The 26,322-nt window shown below is 38.1% G+C and overlaps 2 protein-coding genes across 9 annotated transcripts in view; one reads left to right on the plus strand and one right to left on the minus strand.

Annotated features, from left to right (window-relative positions):
- Positions 1-26,280, minus strand: LOC137291427 (stathmin-like). Of its 8 annotated transcripts, none has more exons than XM_067822769.1 (8): positions 26,183-26,255; positions 20,595-20,660; positions 7,689-7,808; positions 5,193-5,353; positions 4,418-4,609; positions 3,762-3,902; positions 2,682-2,822; positions 1-1,603 (listed from the first exon to the last, which is right to left on the minus strand). In XM_067822769.1, the coding sequence occupies exons 2-8, from the start codon at positions 20,602-20,604 to the stop codon at positions 1,538-1,540; spliced, it is 831 nt and encodes a 276-aa protein (XP_067678870.1). In that variant the 5' UTR covers positions 20,605-20,660; positions 26,183-26,255; the 3' UTR covers positions 1-1,537. The 8 variants fall into 8 exon arrangements, with proteins under 8 accessions (XP_067678870.1, XP_067678868.1, XP_067678867.1 ...); XM_067822767.1 differs by lacking the exon at positions 26,183-26,255 and adding an exon at positions 20,855-21,216; XM_067822766.1 differs by lacking the exon at positions 26,183-26,255 and adding an exon at positions 20,855-20,982 and having other exon boundaries at positions 5,175-5,353.
- LOC137291418 (peroxidasin homolog) overlaps positions 1-26,322 on the plus strand; it is a 203,084-nt gene that overhangs the window by 2,986 nt on the left and 173,776 nt on the right. The gene's annotated exons all lie outside the window — the stretch shown is intronic.

A 26,322-nucleotide genomic window follows, 5' to 3' on the forward strand; every position in this document is an offset into this window, starting at 1 on the left:
TTAGAAGGCAAGTAACCAAATTTTTATTCACATGTACTAAGTTCCATAAATGCTGAAAAAACAAGCAAGGGGCCTTTGCAAATTATGATGCACAAAAACAAAATCACATCTTGGTCCCACTGGCATAACACAGTTGTGAACATTCTGCGTAACAATCAACAATCTGGCGTACCTACATGTTAGTGCAACAAGCGTAGCTGGCACTTTAGCACATGGTACATAGTACACAATGGAACAGCAGTCCATCATACAAAACCTCAACTTGCCGCTTTCTTAGGTTCTTAACACTCCGGTCCAAACCATCAATCCTTTGCCAGACTACAGCGCTGGCATCATCCCTGTTAAGACTTAGTCTTGTTTGGATGTACAAGGGACGCTATCAGTGCTACACAAAGTGGCTACACTGCCTGCTGACTAGACTACTGCCGGTCTACCCTTCATATGATACAAACTGTGGTTACATGCGTCTCGAGCAGCGACACTCACACAATATCTACTTAAACCACTGCCAAATGCTAAAAACACCAAGTTTCAAAGGATTTGCATCGATCTTGCATTAAAATGGATTTTCATAAAAAGGTCAGTTTCAGAATTTTAATCAATTTGGAAAACATGGCATGACGATGGACTGTCAGCATATACTCTGACATACACACAGAAAGAAACTTGTTGGCAAGATAATCCACATTTCAAACAGCTGTTGATGTGGAGCTGGATATTCAGTGAACAATTAATGAAACTGTCAATGCTGATATGGTGGCAAGTGATAGATATCTGCAATAGACGCATGTTCCCACTAACTACAATACTGTTGATTGTCCTCTTAAAGCACGCAAATTGACCTTGTACTAAAAACTTGACTATAAAAGCTACAACTTGGGCTTGGCGATACATGAACGGAATGAATGGTGGAGAGATGGAGGGCTACAATAATTATTACTGATGAAATGCTTGCACACAATCTTTCATGCGTATGAAATCCTTCTATCATCTAGGTTGACGAAAAAATAATGCATAGCTTGTGGATGATAATAAAAATGGCAGTATGAAATACATGACAAATTTGCACTTCTTTCATTAACACCAAGATGGACAATAAGTCCAGAACAAGCAAAAAGTAGTTGTAGAGTAATACAGACAGAGAAAGAGATTCATACAGACAGAGATTCAAGTCAGCAATACACCTGTAATGAAATAATTGTGTGTCCATGGCGACAGTGTAAAACAGGGAGGGACAGGGCATCCAACTGGTATCACTTGACTGCATTATCAACAGATTTAACATGACCAACTCAAAAACAACTGAGTTGATAAACTTCTATGCCTTACGAACAGCACTATACAGATAAATGAAGAGCTGGAATCATGTAATCAAATAAACAATATTATAATAAATGCTGCTGTCAGTGGCTGACAGATTAGCAACTTAGACCCATTAAATGTGTGTATGTCTTCCATGGTGGTCAGGAGATGTGACCAGAGATGCTGTCCTCAGGACAATAGCAGAAACACTGACCACTGGTCACCAAGTACAAGCTCAGGCATCCACACCTGTGGACTGCAGAGAACTCTTGTTCTTCCGCACTTCCTCAATTCTCCGTTCCTGAAATCAGAGATTACACAGGTAAAAACTGTTCAATGACAATTAAGAATAATTTACCTGCTACATGGAATGATTGTTCACATGTACTGAGTGATTTCTTTTTGTACTGAACCGACATGATTAGCAATTCAGAACCAACATGGTTAGCATTAAGGTATTTTCCCGCTGCAACATGTTTTGCGCAGGGGCTATTAAAATGCCCTCCTTCCATGCACATTTGTCTTTTATGGAGCAGAACCTCAAAACCAGTCACTATTTCTTTACCAACCTTGGCACCTACATAGATCTGGTGGTGTACTGGGGACTTTTGGTAGTGTTGGAATTATGAATAAAATATTTGTTTGCATATCCATGGCAACAAGTTTGAATGAATTCGGTGTGTGTGCTCTTTTCTGAAAGAGAACTGTAAAAGCTTCCAATATTTTTCCCTAAAACTTGGCACATAGATTGGTCTGGTGGTGTACTGGTGACTTTCGGAAGTTTTGCATTTATGAATAAAATATTTTCAATACTCTCCTTCAACTTTGCCAAAACATTTGACATCACCATTACCAACAGGCACATTCATGAAGAGTATTTTGCCATTGTGGGGGATATTGATGACTTTGTCTTCTTGTTTATATCTTAACCATAGTCTGTTATATGTCAAGGAAAATGTGCCATGGCTGTTTGCCTTTGACAACCTTGGCCCTCAGATTACCTGCAACTAGCCAGTGACCTTATTTGAATATAAGAAAACACAAGTTCATCAAATGGCTGCTTATTTTCCAGTGCAGGGTAGATTAATCAATGATGAATGGGCATGGTACATACTCATTTGAGATGAATAACTGTAAGTAAATTTATCATGAATGTTAGGTTTTTGTGTCTCCGAATGTACAGTTGATGAGCCTGCAGACATTTGCAATCAATTCAGCATGTTTTCAAGTTTATTGTGGGCTGCCATGTTTACAGGTAATCTAGCAGTAGTTCTATAAACTGATAGTGTGTCGCTGTATTTACAGAGGATGTGGTGTATAACTGAAAGTTCTTTGTGTTCTGCTGTATTTAAGGGGGGAGGGGGTCTGTCGTTACATACATGTTCCTGGAGTCTCTCCTGCAGAGCCTTCAGCTGCTCTTCTCGGTTTTTCAAGGCAGTCTCCATCTTCACCAGGATCTTTTCCTCTGACATCTTGCCCATGTTCTCGCTGGCCTCACATACCTCCTTTATGTGGCTGGCCTGAAATATGACACAGGTATTGGTGTCATATATAGTAGGCAACAACACTACACTGATTCATGTCTCCAGGCCAAAACTCTCAGAACATTACTGCATACAACTATATAGAGAAGCCTTGTTCAATAGTTCTATTCACATATTCTCATTATGCAGTGTGTTATTTCCACTCTTCTATGTCATATTAATGGACCTGTTCTCTGCCACTGCGTCAAGTACAGAGATTGGAAAGAAACAAACCTAAATATAGGCTTTTGATTCCCAAACTCACAGCACTGTCTATGCTTAGTTGGAAATAGGAGTGGTGGAGAGACAAATTCTCTTTTGCAACAGAGCAATGGTGGCAACTGGGTGCAGGGTATTTATTGACATACACTTTGTTTTAACCGTTCAATTCACTGACACTAGTGACAGTGTCGAAGTGATAACACCTTCATGCTGGTGTGTGACGTTTTAGCAGCAGCATGTGGTTGACACTGTGTTTACCATCACACTGCCAGCTTTACCAACAAAGATGAGAAGCTCATGCTGTAAAGCTACATCCGGGCAAACAACTAAATTTCCATTCAGTGATTTACAAAAGACTGAATGCCTCTTTCCTGAGGAGAAGTAACACTGGAGAAACATTGCTTCACTACACAATCAGGACTGCGACAGATAAAGACAAAAGCAGAAGAAACTGAAAGAGATGTGCAAACTGGTTTAGCTGGATATAGCTAAGCATCAGCATATTTATCTGGAGTCAGCGTGTAAATACTGATGCTATGAAGTCTCCTGGCTGATCAAAAACAGCACTACACAATGTCAAGTATGTGAAAAATACAAATCTAAAACATGCAAGTCACCATAATCAGTATGTACACAAAACAACAAGTGTAAGGGAAGTTTGTGAAGAAAGACAAACCAAACAAGAACTACAAAGCAAATTGATCCTAAACTCACATGGTTCTTAAGTCGTTTCAAAAGACTGTCCAACTGGGCTTGTCGGTTTTCCTCATATATTTCCATTTTCTGATTAATACGTTCCTTGAGCTCCTCGGCCATGGAGTCGCTGCGTTTACATGTCTCTTCCACCTTAGACAGCTGTGTGAATCAAGCGCAACAAAAACAAGGATAACAACTGGACTACAGAAAGTGTCAACAGAAGGCGTAGTGTCCAAACACAACAGCTACTGGACAGGACACATGCAAGGGAGGGAAGAAGGAAGAAATAGGGACGACATTGTGCCCACAGTGGGTTTTGTCTTATTTCATTTTTATCTTCACATATATACCATGCTAATGATATCACTTGAAAACATACTGTTTTTGTTGTTGTTTTTTTCAGTCAAAAAAATGAAAGTGTAAGGCATATATACCATCAATGTGCTATTGAGTTTCATTTTCTGCTAAGATACATCCTGTTTGTTTGGGCTTAGAACTTTGTCTTTTGAGCATCTGATAACCAACAACACAATTCAACACACGCAAATTCTTTTGAAACGAGTCTTGAGCTAAAACCTGCACTTACAGTTATCACCACAGACTCATTAATGTTTTTCAAAATGTACAACAACACATCCCTAGCATCTAGTGCCAATACAGAGCCATAGACTTACATGTTCTCGCAGTCTCTCCTGCAGGGCTTTGATCTGCAGCTCTCTATTCTCCTTGCTGATTTCCATGGATCGCCTCAGTTTCTCCTTAGTTTGTTTGGAGAAGCTCTCACTCTCCTCCTGCACCTTGGCGATCTTCTCCTGGGCTCGGGCACGCTCCCGTGAGATCTGCTCAAGGCGCTGAGCTTCAAGAGACTGTAAGGGAAGAAACACTGATTAGGATGAGTTTGGTAAGATGACTGAACAGGGAGGGGATGTCTTTACTGAATGACACTGGTTTGAAATTTATGAGTGAGTTGGGTTTTACATGGCTTTTACTCATTTTTCAGCAATATCATGGCGGGCACATCAGAAATGGGCTTCACACATTGTACACATGTGCAGAACTGAAACCAAGCCTTCGGCGTGACAAGCTGCTTTTCAGTTCATGAAAATGACCATGAAGCACACACCACAAAACATACTGATCTTATGCATTTCTGATGTAATACAGACATATTTGTAGACATAATTACATGATGCTGACATGGTACCTCGACATTTTTACACACAAAACTATGCATTTGAACATTTTGATAATAAAGATTAATAGACTTGCGAGTACATCATACATGTATTACACCACTGTTCACCATAATTCTGTCAATAGTCAATAAAATCAACATGAAACAAGCAAATGTAATGAAAATCTCCTAAAGCATTGTTTGGCCAAAAGCAGGAATGAAAAATGTTGTAAAGATCTAAAAAAGTAGATACTAGCCACTCTAGGTCGTACTACCTCTCTGCGTTCCTGTGCCTTCTGCAGCTTCTTGAGGATGTCATCTTGTGTGAGGTTCTTGTCCTTGGGTGGGGTCTGGGGCTTCAGCGGGGTAGTTTCTGCTGAAGCTGGCTTGAGGATTACCTCATAGGCAAGACCACTCTTTCTTTCTTTAGCACCTTCTGAACACAGCAAATTTGCACAGATTCTAATAACACTCATAAACATGTACAGTGTTGTTTAGTGAGGAAACTCTTACAGTAGTGGGAATCTATGATGATACTAGCACAGTATTTGACTTATATTGAAAGTTGTTAAAGTTTCCTTGCAAAGACAGAATCAAATCTTAATCAAGGTAAGTGGACAAGAAGGAAGGAAAAGGACAGTTGGGCAGCAATATTTTAGACAGTAAGTTCTACCTAACACTTAACATATGCATGCCTTGCTTGCAGATTATTGGAAGAAAATGTAACTGTATCCTGACTAAAATTCAACTGCACCTAAACTGAAACAGTCTGCATGATCAGTAATATTCAGGAAGGCCTTGTGACATTTACTTATGGTTTACCACTTTCAACACAAGGTATATAACTGGAGTACGTTTGCTTTTTGAATAGTGAAAATATCCATCAATTTCAAAAATCAAAATAAACCAAAATTGATAAAAATAAGGATCAAATATTGATTATCGATTTTGGAAAACATTTTCGATTAATTGGAATTTTGTTGTTTTATTATAACACACTGGAATGAAGTAAACTAACCATTAAATTTAGTTATTAAAAAATATTAATTAGGACAAAACCTTTAAAATTGATGGTTACTTTCAATTATAACTGAGAACTTTTCATCGTAAGTCCTTTGATAATCGATAGTGGATTTGGTTTCTGTTCCAAACAGCACCCTAAATACTACATATCTTATACAACTCGCATGATAAGATTGTATTCATTCCTGTTGGCATGTCATGTTCATACATAATGCTTGATGTAAAAGTAATGATTTTCGGTAATTGATCTAAACATGTATATGTGCAGGTATATCACAATGTCACATCAAAAAGTCAAACACATGGTGGGGAATGGCATGGTCAGTGAATCAAACACACATCACAAACCCAGCGACTACAGAATTGAACACATGACACACACACACACACACACACACACAATGTCAACATGATGAACAGGGAGGGACAGAGTTATTCACACACCAGTTCTTCTTGAAGGCACTATTCCAGAGTTGGGGAGAAAAATCAATATTTTACTTGCCAACACAATACATCTTGCCTGTGGGTGGTGGACAGACTACACAACAACTAGCAGTGCGGAATGTCAGCTACATCCATCCATCAGTGCTAACAGCACCATGGTCGTTCTATAATCCTGTTTCTTTTTAAGGTCACGTTTGTCTCTTTCTTGGAAAATGGATTTAAGTTTTGCAGTTGATTCTTGGATATACCATTCTCACTATGCTGTACCTTAAATCTATAGATGAGCTACTGGACTTAGTCAGTTCCTGGCAATTTAAAACAATTAACTTGCAGAACCAGTGCGAGATTCATTTCCATAAAGAGGCAAGCTGAAAGTTCCTAATCTAATCATCAATGTTTTACTTAGGCGAGTCTTATTTATCACTGATGATCCATCAGAATGATGAAATGGTCTTCATTCTAAGCGCACCTGTATGATCTTTATGAAGAAGTAGAAAACAAAAGCTGTAATTTGAAGCATACGTCCTGCATGTAGTAGATGAGAGATTGTGGAAAAGAAGGACATACATTTGATGGTGGACTTTTCAGATGGAATTGTAACTGAATAACTTCAAGCAAATAAAAAGTGTGAATGGGTTTTCCATGGAAGTTAGATGGTTGGTCATTGACCCAAGAAGTGCTACCTTTTATGTTGTAAATGGTAGACATAGAACATGTCTTTCAAACCAAGAGTCTAGGGGTAAAACAATTGTTAAACCAACAGTGTGCTCACAACATGAAGCATCAACATAATGAACTATGAAGAAAATACAAGTACAGTATGGACCCTGGTCCACTGGTTTGAAGCCTGGGTCAAACACTTTGTCTACTTGAAAATAAATGAAACAACACAGAGTAATATAGTTTGGGCTAGTAGGCACAGACTACAAATAATGAGTGAAAAGAAGAGAGAAGCCACATATGTAATCCACAAAACTTAGGTACATGAAAATATCACTGGAGAAAAATCCCTTTTAACCACACATTAGGAGATGAACAGATAGTCAAACCTTCCTCACTGGAATGCACAGCAATAAAACAAAGAAACAGAAGATTTTGATTGAAACTCAAAAGCATCCAAAACAGCATGACAAAGCATGACATTTAAGCACCAAGGCATTTGGAATGATATTGATCAGTTGAAGCAAAACTGCAAAATAATGGCTTTGAAAAAAATACTGATTGTGAAAAGAACTTGGTAATTGCATTGCTGGTGGAAGCAGTTTGTCAGCACAGCCATGCAGTCACATCAAATAAATATCTACCTTTTCCTTTCCACAAGATAACAGCATCAAATGTGCCTCTGTGGTTTGGGTGGATCTTGTGGGCGATTGGCTTTTTGGGGGAATCGCGGAGACAGAGGAAAATACTCAGCCAGTTACACACTGGATACCAAACGCAGCATAAATAGGAAGAAAAGTCAATGAATCGTCAAGTTGGCAGACAAGGGTCAGATAAACAGATGATTAAAGGGTAATAACATAACATGGCACATTGCAGGAAATAGACTTCACCTGAAATAAACAGCAAAGTCAATACAAAACACAGTTCAGGAGATGTTATGGTTTGTGTTATAAATATGGCAACACACATAAATCTATCAATCACTGCTTAGCTAGTCTGATCATGTAAATGGTTCCTTCCTTCAAAAAAAAGAGCAGAAAGAACAGATCAAAGCATTCACAAGGAACAAAATGAGTTTTTTTTTAAAAAAAAGCACATCCAGTCTTTCATATATACTTGTTAAAAAAAAAATAAAATAAATAAATAAATCAAAAATAGAGGACATATCAGAGTCAATCAATGTAGATATGACATTAATGAACATAATGCATGCATCACCACTTGCTCTTCTTATGAACATGCTTTTTTGTAACACAGTGAGTATAGTTTTAATATTTTAGCCATATGGTGGCGGTCTGTAAATAATCCGAGTCTGGACCAGATAATCCATTGACCAACATGAGCATCGATCTGCGCAATTGGGAACTGATGACATATGTCAACCAAGTCAGTGAGCCTGATCACCTGATCCTTTAGTTGCCTCTTATGACATGCATAGTTGCCTTTTTTGGCAAGCATGGGTTGCTGAAACCTATTCTACCCCGAGACCTTCACTGGTCTTTTTTTACACAGCAAGTCCATCCCATGTGTTGTTTAGGGGTAGTGACAAAGATAAATGGTGGGATGTTCATTACAAGTCTGTTTTTGAAATGTTTGTTAACACTTATACCTTCTATCCAAACTGATTTACATTTTTTTTTAAAGAGTATATAACAATAAACAATGTGGTTCTTTGCCTAAGTGAGTGAGTGAGTGAGTGAGTTTAGTTTTATGCCGCACTCAGTAATATTCCAGTTATACGGCAGCAGTCTGTAAATATTCGAGTCTGGACAAGACAATCCATTGATCAACAGCATGAGCATTGATCTGCACTACTTGGAACCGATGACATGTGTCCACCAAGTCAGTAAGTCTGACGACAAGCATAGTTGCCTGTCACGGCTCTTTGCCTAAGAGCTGAATCATGCACTCAATACATTCTGAGAACCAACTGGTGCTGCAAGAAAGCATTCCCAGATGATGACTAACTTCCTCAATAGTCGTCCATTACATATCCCTTGAGTCAAGTTGACTGAGCTGACCTTTATATTTTTGTTTACCACTACTTCCTCAGTATAATGCCGTCATGCGCTGTACAAATATATATATAACAGTTAAAGATCACCAATACTCTAGGGGGTGCAAATGCATAAATCACTCATTGACATCGATATAAATGTAACCCGGTCATTAAAACTGCTCATTTCAATCCTTAATTGCCTTAAAACGATCTTTTTGACAACAGTGCACAATTCTAAGCTGCAAACGAAACTTCAACCAATCAGAGTGGTGCGTCTCCGTGATGTAATAGTGGGTATAGATGTGAGGGTCTATGCAGAATTCATGTACATTTCAGGGGGTAAACTATTTCGTTTACAGGTTTGTACAAACCTGAAATCACGACAGCTATTGTGAAAACTGAAAGCTCTATGTTCTCACAATCTACTATCATTTAGTTAGTCATTTAGGTACAATTAGTTATAACACCACTGAGATTACCTGACAAAGGTCCCTATTTCACATTTCTTGTGTCTGGATCAAAGGATTAACCGATAACATGCTGATTGATTAATTACTTTTATACATATTTCTGAGATGTTTCGGTGAAAGATCAAAGGCGCCGACAATACTTTATGAGACGATAACATGCACTTTTTTGCATTATGTCACAATGTGTTGACATCACTGCGCCATTATAGTCTGCCCCCTCGTAATCGAACTTTTTTGCATTACATCACAGTGTAACCGACATCACAATGGATGTCATTTGCCATCGCCTTGTACAGCCTCCCACAGTAAACTGCTTCGTCGCATCCCGTTTCTTGATTTGCAGTTGCATCACACAGCTAACATCACTGGTGGAAACATTACGTTTATGTTTTCCGACAGATAAAATGTCTCAGAGTTCAACTCAAATATCTACAGAGACATGGTAATGTTTGCAATGTTTACATTCCTATAATGCATTCGTGGAATGTCACATGACAAGTAAGCTTCAACTGAATGTACTGACCTAAACTTTTGTTGGTAGTAGAAATGAGATGGTCATATTGCCTTGTATGGTTTAAGAGAATCACAGATCTAGACAAAATATTCAAGCCGATCATAAACCGTCACCAAACTGTTCATCGTTTGTTTTTCTTGTAACGTTTGTCTTAATGTAGGGGTCCGACACCTCAAAAGAACAGCGCATCAGTTAGCCCTGTGCGAGGATTCTTAATTTAGGTCACAGACATCGTCGTTTGTTTTCTGCCATAGATTAATTGAAATTAGGCTTAGAAATTATTAAATAGAAAAGAAATACAGTTCGCTCTACCACCACGCATAGTGTAATAAAGCACACTTTTGCCCTGAACTATGATATCGTTAACGCACGAGGACGCTTTAATGAGATATAACAGTTCAAGGCGAAAGTGTGCTTTATTACACTATACATGGTGGTAGAGCGAACTGTATTTCTTAATTAAATGGGAATGTCAAAATGTATTATTTATATATGTACATTTACTAATCTACACTGAATACACTCTGTCGTGTCTGTGTCCATGTAAAAACAACACCTTACTTTCAAAGGATTAACCGCCAATACATTGATTGATTGCTCACTATTGGCTAACTAAATTACTTTTTTAAAAGAATGACATACATTATGCAATTAGTTGCCAGGTGTGCTATTGGGGTGACCAGTGAGACTGTACAGCAATGTGAAAAACCTGAAATGAAACATCACATTTTTGTATATTAGACTGTTAAAAGATACATCACTTGGGAAATCTGCAGATGATATATCACTCGTTTTTGAATGTATTGATGGATACATTCCTCAAACAATTTAATTGACATTGCTCCTATAACTTAATTTATTTCAATTTTTTAAATTTGCATTTTGTTTTTATGAAGCTGTCATAGCTTTCAACAGAATCAATGTTTTCGTTGTGAAGTGTAATGATGCAGACGACATACACTAGGGTGTGCATGCAAATTGTGATTCATATAGGCAAACTATAAAATGTCTAGATATTACATTCCTATTATATATTTGCAGATCGCTTCTTTTTATTAAGTTGCAAAATGCATACAAGTATGATTATAAAGTAATTAGGATTATGAGACCAAATATAAAGACGTATATTGACAAGTGTCTATGTACTGGTGAGTGAACGTTTACACACCAAGTAAATTTTGCAAGTGAAGAAATTTATCGCGCAGTATTTTCACTTCCCTCCCGATCTCACTTATGTTATGTTACAGGTTGTGTCATGCAAACTCCTTTTGGTCATGATTCAAATACAGATTTAACTACTAGAAGAAAGTAGTTTTGATTTTCCAACTTGTTGAAAACAAACCTTAATCACAATAATTCTAACAGACTTTAGCCCCTGACTTCACAATTTTCAAAACTGGCGGCACCCTGTCTGAGGTTAAATGCTATTTAAGTTTGTTTTCACCGACATACATGATCAAAATTACTTTTCACTGGTAGTAAAGTATGTTTTTTATTGATGTACATTAGGATTTTACATGGCATTGCTTGTAACATATAAATTTCACTCTTGGAAGCGAGGCAGAGGTCGATATAATATTACTTACGATAATATTGCCACTTCAACCACAACCTTGCTTCCGAGGAAGAAAGCGTTATATTCATGCAAAATCCTTTTGGTCAACAATGTGTAGTAAGCAGTCTTGATTTTATAAACTCGATGAAACTTGAAATCCATTTTCTATCCTGGAAGCATGGTAAGAGGGGAACCATCTGATTTAGTATATACCACAGGCTTCCACAACGCTCGTTTCGTACACACGAACAACCAATTTAAGCACAAACTACGGGGTCCAGTGGAAATCTGTGCATAGTGACACCATCACCCGACCCCAAGGAGCAACTGACGGCAACACATCATTTTGGCATGTCTTTGGTGACGTCGAGAAATCAGCAAAATGATGAGCTTCCTACACATTTTCTATACAACTAACTGAAAATTGTTCCTTCTATGACGTCACTGCTGGGCTCTGGCGACAAAGTTACGTAACCTGTTTGTGGTTTCGTTTGTGGGCGAGAAAGAAGCAGACGGCTTTTTAGCAAATTTTAAGTGCTTGGTATTAATTAACCACAAGTTTTGTTAAAAAATAGAATGGTGTTCCGTTTATGACTAACCAGAAGTCTTTCATATGCAGTGATAAAAAGAGTACCAAAACATTGAGTTTATTCGTTCTTTAAACAAAATCAACCCCTCGACCTAGTTATGTCTGGAATCAATCTGTGCTGCCTGTTTTCAAGATAATCTGCTGGTAAAGATGAAATTCCAGTGTTTCCATTTGATGGCAGCACATCTTACAATATCAATCATGCCTACAGGCCTGTCCACCAGCATTTCAAACATCAAACACATTACCATGGTAACCATCAGGTATTTCATTAAAAGAGATAATGTTGGGTTACTGAGGTAGGCAGTAAAACCAATCCAGCATGTGATGACTTCATTTATTATGCTGCTTTCATATATGAAGGGTTAATGTTGCAGACAAGCCAAACATTTGGCTTGTCTTAGCAAACCCTTGATATCAACTTTGCTATAGCTATGTCCCACCAACATTAGCCTCTCTCACAGTTCCTGAATGACATTATTGCTAAAGCCTAAAGCAAGGCAACATTTCCTCGAGAACAGGTTCTAAATGGTCTATCTTATAGGGGACCTCTTTTCAAGAGTTATTTATTTCTGTTATGCAACATGACAGCTGTATTGCCAACTTGTCAGTAATACATACTAGCACTGGTAGCAGGATGGAAATTACTGGTATTATGATTTAATGGACCTTGGTTTCTTTGATGGAAGATTGAGGCTCAGTCTGGCCTTTCTTGCCCTACAATACATGTTAACAGGCCTGCAGCCTTGGTTCACCAAGCAATCTGCCGAGTCACTTGTCAGTGTTAAAATATGCTAGATCCTGTTATCATTAGCAAGATCTCTTTGTGGAACTGAGTGTAGGTGAACAAGATGATCACAAAAAATACTACAACCATGTAGAATGTACAGTTTCATTGCTGCGAGAGAAGCTAACTTGAACTGACATTCATCTAAATATAATATCCAATGAAGGTTGAGTACTTCTTCTTGTGACCCGTGAAGGTCCCGGGGTAGAATAGGCCTTCAGCAACCCATGCTTGCCATAAAAGGTGACTATGCTTGTCGTAAGAGGCGACTAACGGGATCGGGTGGTCAGGCTCGCTGACTTGGTTGACACATGTCATCGGTTCCCCATTGCGCAGATCGATGCTCATGTTGTTGATCACTGGATTGTCTGGTCCAGACTCGATTATTTACAGACCGTCGCCATATAGCTGGAATATTGCTAAGTGCGACGTAAAACTAAACTCACTCACTCACACTCACTTCTTCTTGTAAGTTACTGTATTAATTTGAATATGCACTGCACTTGGACTAAGTTCTTTGAGAAGTCAATGAATGACAACAAAAAAACGTATTTGATATTGGATGTGGCGACAGTCATGGAGATATTCTGCACATAGTCTGTCATACAGACCCTGAAGTATATATATCCAAGAAGGCCCACACAAGTCTAGAAAATGTGGCAAGTCTCATTTCCATAGTTTCTGAAAATGAAGAAAGCCTCTGGGCTCCATTTCACTATATTATTTTTTTTTCACTATGAACGTTTTTTCAGTAAAAAATGTTCATTTCAGAGACTAGCTGTCAGTCTGTTCTGCACAGTAATGCAAGGAATCAGGAATTACCTGTGCAGAATGGCACTAATGTTGTTAACAACAAGGAGGATAACTTTTCAAGGGTAGAAGACACAATAATTGCATGATTCAGCCACGTTGTTGCACACACTGCTTCCTGCTGCAAGCCATTCACTTAAGAGGCCATCTGCCAGATCATGTTCTATGAACACACGTCTAAATTGATTCAGTTTTGGAGCAATTGCACTGTGACTGGCAAACACAGACCGTGCCGAACCTATCGTCTCCCAGCCTAGGAGACAGTGCGTGGGTTGGCGCCATTTGATTCCCTGTTGGGAGCGAGATGAGTCTCATCCACCAGTGGCCATAATCATTCATACAGGTTATTTGGCCAGCATCGATACATACATGACATTGCACAAAATGCTTTGCCATTATCAACCTTAAGCACACTCTGCTGACCATTTAGATATTGAAACATGTTAATGAGCGGCACCAGGTCAGCTCATAACGGTCAATGGTTAGTGAATGGATAGCTTTATCGGCAAGTTGGGCACTGGCAGAGGGTGATTGTCTTGTATAGATCTTCAGATCAATACCATGTGTGTCTTGCAGGGTGTTGTTGGTATCATACAGTCTGGTGCCTTATACATGCTTAAAACTAAATTCCAGTGTCATGGAAAACCATTTGTGAGAAGTCTAGATTCAGGAGATTGAATGCTTATGTCGTAACTTCCACCATGCCTAATGCTGAAAAGCAGCTCCTGGATACTCAAAATGACCTAAGTACAAGAATGTATGTCAACTGATCCAATGTTAGGACAATTTTAATACATATTAAACTGATTTCAAATCTTCAATCTTTGTTTCTTTTATGTCATTTTCAAAGAATACTGAGGTTTTCAAGTTTCCAGCAAATCAATCTCATTCTGGCAGAATGCCAACTGTGAAAAAGCAAGCCCAACTTTTAACTACATTTTGATGAAGCCAGATTGTTTTTCTCCCCCGACATGTAATGAATTATTCACATGGCTGACAGCACAAGCCCAGCACCTTCCTAAATGAAAGTGCTATTCCAATAGGGACACAAGCAGCTATTAGTTCAATTACTTCTTTATCACACTTAGAAAGAAAAGACTATGTACACAATTACTTTAAGAATCATCTATAAGATTTTCCAGTTAGCACTTATTGGTGTTGAATGCCACACTCAGGGATATTCCAACTACATGACTGGGACTAGCACATAACTTAGTCTTGACAAGACAATTCAGTCATTGATATTGATAGAGACGTGCAATCAGCCAAGTTACTTACTTGTATCACTTCATCCATTTGGTTACCTCTTAAACCCAGCATCAGTTGATCCAAACGTATACATGGTTTCCCAACAGGTTGTGGAAAAAACTCAGTTTCAAGGACATTTCATTTGAAAAAGGCATGTTAGCATGTGTTACTTTGAAGATCCACATGATCCAGTTCAGTGTGGATCTGAGGATTTCACTCAAGGGAAAGTTGTGGCCATCTGTTTATCAAGGAGACAGCTGATATCACAATCCATTCTTTTTTGACCAGCTAGCTACAAATATTACAAAACGTGGACCTACTTCATGATAATAAATCAGGATTTGTTTTAAAGTGTTGAACAGGTGTTACTTGATGGTTATCCTGGTCATTCCTGTCAGCTTGTCTGGAATGACAAGTTTATACTTAATATAAACGTGACTGCTACATTCTCTAGAAGTCAGTATCCAACTAGATATCCCCTAGCCCACACCTTGAGACACTTTCTTTGGTTGTGCACCACACTACATTTCACTGCCCAAAATGTACATCCAATACTTCCAAGACAATCTTATTGATTTCACCAAGAAGATTAATTCTGCTGTCGACAACTTGCTTCCCCATGCTCACCTGACATACTCAACAATAGTCTGGATAATCTGAAATCATTGATGCACAGCAGCTTACCTAACACTTAGCAGGGTAATTCATTTCTAATGACGATGATAAAAACAAGATGGATGCCTCATTGGTTTGATTAGTACATTAATATTGATGGAGGGGAGCAGGTCACAGTGACAACTCAACACCACAAGGCATACCACTCCTTGTTCACACTGGCTACTGCTGCATACTGTATTCTTCTTCATTTCCAATAAACATTCCTTTGGATTGAAGCATTCATGAGGTTCAAACCTTTGCTATTCTATGGGTCTGTTAGTACATCTATCCCTATGAAACAGGCCATGTCTCTAAACTAGCACATAGTACTAAGAAGTTAGTAGCCATGATCTTTTCCAAATGTCCTTTCATTCTGATGTAGTGCAAACTATTTCTGCAATGATAATTGCAAGATCATGCTACTTAAAAAAAACAAAAAAACTCAATAAGTGTTTGCCACAAACTGGCAATGTCCCCCGCGTTGAAGAAGAATGAAATATAACGTATTCACTACCCTTTACTTTTTGCTTACACACAAGATGTGTGAAATGACTGGTGTCTGGATAGTCACCCAATGTAGGCGGTCGACAAATTGAAGACATTGGTGGGAACATTTTATGGAATATTGTGTCAACGTAAGTTCGAAAAGTGTTGTTGTCATATTAAAATAAGGTCAATGTCACCCAGATCGACTGGTGTCTGCGTGATCCCCCAATGTCGGCTGTCACCAAATTTGAAGAAATTGGGTACATTTCATGAGCACCGCATTAACAAATGTTTGAAAGGTGGTCAAAGAGTCATGGTGACCTTGAAAATAAGGTCAATGTCATCCAGATCGACTGGTGTCTGTGTGATCCAACAATGTAGGCTGTCACCAAATTGAAGAAATTGGGTACATTTCATGAGCACTGCGTTAACAAATGTTTGAAAGGTGGTCAAAGGGTCAAGGTCAACAAAATTCAACTGGTGTCTGTAATCCCACCCTAATGTTGACTGTCACCAAGTTTAAAGACATTTAGCCCAACAGTTCATGAGATATGGCATTAACAAGTTTGAAGAGTGGTCAGAGTCACAATGACCTTGAAAATATGGTTAATGTCAACAAAATAAACTGTTGTCTGCGTAATCCCCCAATGTAGGCTGTCACCAAATTTGAAGACATTTGGTACAACAGTTCATGAGACATCGTGTTAACAAGAAATGGATTGTACAGATGGACAGGTGTTGCTGAATACATGTTTAGTTGATGAATTTGCTCTCCCCACTTTCATGAAGCATTAAGAAATCATGTATCACGCTGTGATGGAAGAATTAAGTTGTAGCTCTGGGATCTGAACCCAGAAAAGTGCTCTTACTGAGGCACATCAGTACCAATGGTAGGCCAACAAACACATCAGTTGGTAGACTTTATTTTGCTTCTTTCTCAGGTCGGGATTCATATGTCATGGAGTGTGTCCACTTGTACCATGACAAGAAAAATGATGCAGCTTATGTAATTTTAACAATATTGAAATTTGATAAGAAGATACTGTTGTCAGATAGAGCTTCTGTTTAGCTGTATCATGACTCATGTGCCAAATACATGATCCTTCAAGGAAGATCTGTGACCCTTCACTGTCAGTCAGATTGAGACTCACAAGTTCAATGCTGACTGTGATTGGTTACTATTGCAGGTCACCATGACAGGGTTGTCTGCACAACAAAATACAAGACATTCTCCCAAAGATTTATAACGATTCAGATCATAAGACTAAGTAAACTTATCCTCAGTACTTTTCATTTCACTCCACAACTGAGTCTAACAAAACCTTATGGGAGGTCGCGTCAGGTAACCTTTGAAATTGACCACTCCGAACACAGCTTACCAAATCGCGAAAGTGCACATTTGCACATACCTTTTGAACTTTTTATCTCAAAAAGGTTCGTACCTGAACGATTCTGAATGCTATTTAGTGTACGCTTGCTTCTGGGTGATGCACATGGTGTATGAGTAAACAGTCGCTGAAAATGGTGTTTTTGGCAATATTCAAGGACGTCATCTTGCAAATATATCAGCTAATGGTAACCATGTCAACAGAAACTCCAAAGCGTATATACTGCAGGTCAAATAATTGTGTCATATGCGTATTTTTGTTTGTTGAGAGATCTGTGTCAGTGACCTGAATATTTTGAAAGTCTCTCTGATCCCTAAACAGTAGCCGTTGTCTGATTGGTAAAATCTATTTAATCGTCTTGTGTCTGATAGGACTGTCATTGGTCGCTCAAAGGTTACCTGATGCGACCTTCTACTAGGTTTTGTTAGATGCAGTGGTGGAATGTAACGAAATACACTGATACTAAGTTTACTTAGACTGATAGGACACTTCATGTTATACCAACACAACCACACGTGATACATTTTCTTGTCACCTGATCTGTTCCAAGATAAATGATCTAAACTCTTGGCACAAAACATGATTTGCTGACTACGAACCAGGGCTTAAGTCATTAATTCTGTGTTATTTGCAATCAATTTCTGCAAGGCACATGTTATGTCTGCATCTTATTGATCTGCAGCAGCAGCAGCGTTATTTGTGATGATCAAGCATCCCATGAATCAAGGTAAAACGGTTAGAACAATTCCAGTTATATTGGGACAGCCTGCAAACAGCATCATTTCGGACAGCCAATCCCAGAGCATGAGCAGTAGCAGAAAGGGCACATTGACACAATCAGCCAGGTCACACAAACCTCATACCTTGTGAGGTATGAGCAAGATGTTATAACAGGTATTTCAAACTAAGTGCCTTCGACTTGGAAAATGTGAAAAATATTGTGCATCGGCCTGAGATGGTGTCATCCATGGACCCCAATATCTGCAAGAGATCTGCAAGATCATGGCAAGAGATGATTGCATAACAAATATGTTATCCTATAAAAAGCAGCCTCTGAGAGTGAGTGAGTGAGTGAGTTTAGTTTTACGCCTATCTGAGACATCTTGATGCCATCACTTACTGTAGTAGTAGTAGTGACTGACTGTGAGTTTAGTTTTACGTCCCACTCAGCAATATTATAGCTATATGGCGGCAGTCTGTAAATAATCGAGTCTGGACCAGACAATCCAGTGATCAACAACATGAGCATCGATCTGCGCAATTGGGAACCGGTTTCTATAATCTGACTGGTTGAAAAACATGATCAAATGGTATTCCAGGACTTTGTAAGGCTATTTGCTGCATACTGACACATACAAATATCTCACACAATTGCATTGATGCATAGTCAGTGAAATCATATTGTGACATCACATCGGAATGACATCACAAATGAGCAGTTCAAGATGCTACAATGGGAACAAGCTACAACTGCCAGTACTGTACTCATTGTTGGTTCCAAATGAATTCCTATGCTTGAGATACTCAATATCCAGAAATTGGCCAACACATGATGTTTATTTCCTAATACTAATAGGTAACTTGTGTCGGGGGGAACTATTTTCTTGGTGACTTTCTGTCATACATGTTGTTTTGCATTGGAATGGAAATGACAAGTACATGAGGAGAATGTCAAAGGATGTATGAAGGATGAAAAAGCCAACTGTCTTTGGCATTCTCATTGAGAACCATTGCTATTTTGTTCAAATTTCTATTTTTGAAAGCTTCATCAAGGTTTTACCTGACACACATGTGGAGAGTGGAAGCAGAAACCCGATATTTCTGCATCCAAACTGACAAACAAAAATGAAAAAGAACACGGTTTCACAAAGATAACATAATTCTAAGATCTCATAACTTTTCTCATAACACTTGTACTCCTTATGTTACAGTGTAGGAGGTGCAAATGCTATGAAAAAAATTATGAGATCTTAGGCTGATGGGAGCTTTGTGAAACAGGGCTTTTGTTATCTGTGCAGAAAGAAATGAGTATGAAGAAATTACAACAATCTGTCTAAACAGAAGGGTACAACAATGTGCTGATATACCAAATTTGTAACCCATTTTACCAACAATCTCGTCATACTGCTGTAAACCTTAAACTAACATCTTAAATATATCTATCATCAGTTGAGTGAACATCTAAAGCATCTCAACACATTCAGGTGTGAAGGAAACTCCAGAACTTGTCAGGAAGAAACTTGTACAAGTGTACTACATAATTAATAGCATTATCATCACCTGAGGTCATCAGTTACAGTCTAATGAAAAACAACATCACTGAAAGGAAATCAATGCTGCCATGAGATGCCATGACTGTAACTGACACAAATGTATAGCTGTATGTTCTAGTGGGAGTGTCACAGCATGAAGCACTGGGCAGATCAATGGTGGCTATGAGTCACTCTGACATTGTCCAGTAAGACAGTCATTGTCTCACAATCCCAACTTTGCTTCAGAATCAACAATCTAAACATGTTATTGTATGTGATTTTAAGATGAAAAGAATGTCACTTTAAGAGTGAATGGCTTTGAGTAGTGAGTAATTAATTTCCTTAACATAAAACAAAATATAGGTAGAATCAATAAAATCAATCAATATGAGTGAAAAAGATGAACATGATTGTAAATACTAAACCTTGATTAACATAATACATACTTCTAACTAGTATAATATGTTGTAATTCACTGCCAATGTGAAGACTGTTTAACCTACAAAACTGTTACTCCTAAACTGAACAATGGCATCAATTTTGCTGTAAAACAATCACGAGTTGGGTGCTTGGATACTGATGCTCAAACATTTCCAACTATCAACATCAAATATATTAATAATTTTCAGATTTGAATATAATTTTTCACAAATTTCAAATTTCATGATAAAATGTAATGAGTATATTTTGTTTTCATCATACATAGTGAACAATGGATGGCCAGACAATCCATCCCTCAGTCTAGACATAAATAATCAGGCTTGAGAGAATGGTATGACAGATGTGTCTCACCTGTTGACATGATGTAGGCTGGATATTCTTGGCCAAGCTACAAAAGACTACCAAGGCACAGAGAATCTGAAATGAAATGTGAATTCCTTGAAAGACAAGCAAGTTCTGTTGTTCTGCATAGAAATACAGCCTAACGGCCATGCATGAAACATTATGTCCATGGTGAGCTCATTTTAAAACTAAACACATCACACAATCTGGAAGACCTTCTTCCTGTTTTGATATAGTTATAAGCTGTGAAACATCACTTGTGGATGTACCTGGGTTTTCAGGACTGATAATCAAACATTGGCAGTCCTTGGGATCTATGTACAGGACGTGAGACTGGTCATCCAGCTGAAGCGATCACCAAATGAGTCAACAGTTCTGATGGGGTTGTGTCAGACTCAAATCATTATAATAATTCTTTAATGTATACTAGAGAAAAGCTGCAGTAGAACCCTTGCTTGCAGCATCATTAATAATATATTCACATGCAAGTTTAAAGGCTGAATATGGTTTTCCCTCCAAAATTTTACCCCCTTCTGCTAAGTTCCAACACAACAATGGTCACAATTGTCTTTGGACAGTAATGCAAGTACGCAAATTCCAGTGCATGGCCATTACTAATGAAAATCAATGCAAGTTTTCAGCAGGAGCCTCCATTTGGATGATGACGAGGACTTGCATCCAGCCAGTGACTCATGTGCTTGTCATGGAAGCTGCAAGGTTATCTGGTACCGGCCAGAGAGCAAGATAAAACACATTCTTGCCTAATAGATTCCTGTGTAGTAGCTGGGGGCTTCAGTGAATGTGCAGAATATTGGAAGTATTGATTTGTCACAGCAGTGCTGATGGCACCAAGCAAGATGGGCGGCTATGGGTAGCAGGCCAACAAATGGCCAGGTTTAGGGATGTATCAGACTCCAAACACAATTGTCACATGGCAACGAAGAAAAGGATTACCAATGAAATAAAACACTGATTAATTTGATACTTCACGCCAATGCTCGAACTGAGATGGCTCGAAATAAAGCACTGCTATGTTTTAGGTCTAACCACTACAGGAATTCACGTTAAGTTTTCTTTAAATGCAGATACAGGTTGCAATGACCTTGCATTTTAAAAGAGCAATGCTCTGACAGTGACAAGTGACAGTGCTCTGACAATTGTGTTTATGGTACCAATTGACTTATCTGAAAATTGCTACATTTTAAAGGGCAAATGTTTTCAAAGAATACATGTACAAAAGAAAAAGCCCTAACAACATGTTTAACATCTTTCAGTGTCTTGTCTGATCTTCTGGACTTCAGACTAAGTCAATTACTATTAATGAACTTATCAAAACAGCTTCATGTTCAAAACAAACAAATGTTAAATACTGAAAGCACTGTATCTGCACGTACAAGATCATGACAACATTTATAAAAACTAAAACATAGTAAAAACACAATGCAAATGTCTGTAATAACACACAACACTTAGCAAAAATGGGAATCAAAATTGCATAGAAACTGAAAGCATCTGGCAATGGTTCAAACAGATATTTCCAGAAGTATCTGATAAACACTAAAGAAAGGATGTCATATGGCCTGCATTCAGAGACATCAACTCTTATCTGAGATAAATGTTTAAAAAACCTGATAACTCAAGGGAAGGTACACAGAAAACTAATGAATTCATTGATTGAGAATATCAGTTTACCAAGATACCTTGTCACCAGCCTAGAGCAAAACGACTTCAAAATATTCATACAATGCTAATTAGTGTCCACATGAAAGTGACGAGTGGCTACAGTAACAGTTTGACTTTACTTGTACTCAGCACATGCTGATGTTAAAAAACCCCCCGTATTTGCTTAAATTTAACAAAGAAAGCTTAAAGCAGTGTTTGCCCTGACACAGGACACCTGCATATATGACGCACAAATTATCTCAAATACTCAATGAGTTTAAAAGCCTGTGTCATTGTCGACAATGCTACTGGGCCCTAAGTTCAGATAATCAAAGCTTGCATCACCAGTGTGATGCTTTGTATGTAATACAGCATGGGGAGAGGTATACTTATTTGGCTGCAATATATAAACTGTCGTACAGTAACAAGTGCATGTGATCTTGAATCTTTTCAAGCATTGACCATTCAAGTTTTAAACCATTTGAATCTTGCACCATTGATGCCCCTATACCATGCATACGTAATATTTCTTTTATAAATTAGGCAACAAAATACTTTTACTTATGTTCTTTGTGATGTTGAAATGTAAGATTGATTTTTTCAGGACTTTTTAAACAATCACATAAAGCAATAATTCATTTAAGTCATATGAATTATCTTTGTCGAAGGACCACAACTCTTCTATGCTTGACTGATTTCTCGTGTTTCCGCATGTAACAGTCAGACTTACAGAAAGGGGTGACAAATATGAAAACTTGATGCTACAATAGAACACATAACAGAGGAAATAACTTGAATGTAATGTCAGTTCATCATGGTAAACATGAAAGTGTGCTCCTTTATTACAATCTACAGTGACTTTATTACAGTTGGGGTATTTGATCTTGTAGCATAACATCTTAAAAAAACCCCTAAAATCATGATGTAACATTCTACAAGACTGCCTATCTGAGACATCTTGACGCCATCACTTACTGTAGTAGTAGTAGTGACTGACTGTGTGAGTTTAGTTTTACGTCCCACTCAGCAATATTCCAGCTATATGGCAACGGCCTGTAAGTGTAAATAATCGAGTCTGGACCAGACAATCCAGTGATCAACAACATGAGCATCAATCTGCGCAACTGGTAAGCGATGACGTGTCAACCAAGTCAGTGACTCTGACCACCCGATCCTGCTAGTCGCCTCTTACGACAAGCATAGTCGCCTTCTATCATGTTTATGGCAAGCATGGGTTGCAGCAGCAGCAGTGGTCGTACTGTAACCTAGAGGGTAAAGCATTTGCTCGACAAGCTGAAGACAGGGGTAGATTCCAGTGATGCAGCACTTTTTATTTTGCCAGTTGGCCATTACAGCAGGCTTCAAAAACTACAGGTCCCAAATGATATCTGAAGGCCAAGTTTGTCAAAGTCAAACCAATAAAAACAAATTCTACAATGACTTCAGTAAATACTGGATTGTGACTGGTTTTTAATGAAAGTCATTCAGAGGTATATAATCAATTTAAAAACGTATGCTAACTTTTGATCATACCATTTTTTGAAATATTTTGCAAATTATGTGTTGGTTGCAGCGTTTTTGAACTCTCACCTTGTTGACAAATATTTATCAAAAACCCCTACTGTTGTTGTGGCCATTCCAGATGATTGATCCATTACATTACTTTTTTGTGTCCTCTCTTAATCATGTGAGACAAAAAAAAAAAAAACTAAAAAAAAAAAACAAAAAACCCTCTACGTCTATGTTGGATAGATGTATGTTAATGTATTTAAATATGTCAATAACCATATCATAATAAAATGTACAATCTATTACAGAGGAAGCTGCCAAACCGACATCTGTCCAATCCAGCAAATTGTCAACACTGTCATAAAATTTCTTGTCAATTGTGTCCAACACATTTATAATCAGCTCTAGGCAAGATCACAGAACACCGGATACCTTCTGCAATCTTTGAAACCAAGCAAGTTTACGTTTGGTTAGGGTAAGGATTTAGGTTTAGCGTTAGTGTTAGGGTAACATGACACAAGGTATGTTATTCTGTAACTGTACCCAGCTCTACAATCCAGCACGTCTAAACCGGATTAATTCTTCAGTCCTAATGAGTGCCTGTTTAGACAGCTTCAATTGTACTGAGTAATTCTTTGTATTAATTACTGACTAATGGGCTAAACCATCATCATGCTAAAGTGTGTGCAGTCAACCTGAAGTGGTGTTGCTGGAAGCTATGGAAGTTTTACCTAAGCGCTATGCACTGGATTATTTTAGATATATTCAAAAGGTCATACATGTGACCAAAACATCAAACATAATTATAAAAGTAATAAAACACAGTTATCACTTAGGAAAGATTTATGCCTGTAACCCCCGGGAGTTATTTTTAATCATTCTGTGCTGAAAAATATAGGCCTGTGTTTTTGATAAAAAGCCTAAACCTAAACCCTGAATTTAAACCCTAAAACCTAACATTAAACCTACCCTTAATCCCTGAAATAATCTTAATAAATGTAATACATTTCTGGCGGGGGTTACAGGTGGAACTCTTACCATCACTTATTCATGATATAAAAAATGCATTGTTTAAGAAAAAGCAAAGAAACAGAATTATAAGCATATAATCGCAAATCAAAAGTGCAATAATTTGCACTTGGGTTTACCTCCTTCAAAACAAAGCAGCCATGATACTGAACCCAGTCAGAGCCGGTGGGTGTGCACTCAAGTGTAACGAAGCCTTTCCATTGGCCACTGGTTCATTTGCCGATATGTTTAACAGGTTTTTTGTTTATGGCTTATAAGCCCAATAGGTTTTAATTTCAAAGTGCATGTGGTCAATGATTGAAGTTGTGCATTGCATACTGTCATTAGCCAACAAGCAGGCAGACATATACGTGTCAGTAAACCAGACATCAAGGTTTCTGTGACAGAGGCTGCTTATCACAATCAACATGTTTTGTTTTCTTTTGGAAAGAGTAGATCATTTACTTGCTTGCATACACAACCAAGATTAGACTACTGCTCACAACCATCATACTCCAGGCTAGTATACTGTTTCATGCTCCATGAACCTATTCACTGAGCATGTGCTGTGAGCACAGTGTAGCATAGCTGTTAAAACCACTTTTTCCCAAATAGCTGGGAGAAAATCAGAGAACCGTTTGAACTCTGATTTCATCTGCTTTTTTCATTGCATTTGTTTTTAATTTTATAGGTTGAATTGGCATTTTTGATAATTTGTTCCAGCAAGCACATACTGAAAGGTATCAGAATCTGCAAAGTTGTGGTTTACATTGCATGTGACCTTTAAACTAAAGTAACATATTATTTGACTATATCAATATTGATCAAAATATCAAGCTAGCAATATTATTAGTTCCCGTAACTATGACAAAACAACAACAATGTATTTTCTGGAACAGTATTGTTTCCCCATTTCTCTTTAGCAAAGGCTGAGTACTAAAAATATCATGGTATGATGGTATGGTTAGGTGTTGGATCAGATGAGTGATGTATCTGTAAGTGTAAAAGTAACAGTCAAAAGTCTCTACTGTATCAAAAACTATATGTAAAAATAAACCTGTCAAAAAAACCGACTGATTCTGAGTAAAAGGTAGACTGGGCCCCGTTTCACAAAACTCTCGTAAGGTTAAGATCTCGTAACTTCTCTCGCAGCATTCCCACTACCTATGTTACAGTATAGGCAGTAGGAATGCTACGAGAAAAGTTACGAGATCTTAGGCTTACGAGAGTTTTGTGAAACGGGACCCTGGATACTGTGCACATTTTGAAAGTAATGAAACGGTAAATAAGATAAACTGACATGGTAACAAATAAACTTCAGTTTGAACACACTTTGTGTGCTCTATATACACTTTGTATATCAAGGAAAAGAAATGAATATCTTTAAGCATTACATGCTGAAGAGAACAAGCACAAACCTCTGGATTAAACGGTAACGACCTGACAGAATGTTCCAACTAAACTCCGCGCTACTTATGTGTGACGTCACTTCTGGTAGAAACGATTGGCTGTTGGGACAGTGAACGGTTTATTGATTGGCTCTCTGTTTGTTTTTCTT

This window comes from Haliotis asinina, chromosome 7 (genome assembly GCF_037392515.1).
Source record: "Haliotis asinina isolate JCU_RB_2024 chromosome 7, JCU_Hal_asi_v2, whole genome shotgun sequence".
Taxonomy (NCBI): domain Eukaryota; kingdom Metazoa; phylum Mollusca; class Gastropoda; order Lepetellida; family Haliotidae; genus Haliotis; species Haliotis asinina.

Bases quoted from the DNA above. Each gene is read 5' to 3' on its own strand.
- LOC137291427 (XM_067822766.1), bottom strand. The intron at 3,903-4,417 runs GTAAGTCTATGG...TGATTCACACAG, and splicing joins AGGAGAGACTGCGAGAACAT to CTGTCTAAGGTGGAAGAGAC. The intron at 1,604-2,681 runs GTATGTAACGAC...CTCTGATTTCAG, and splicing joins AGGAGAGACTCCAGGAACAT to GAACGGAGAATTGAGGAAGT.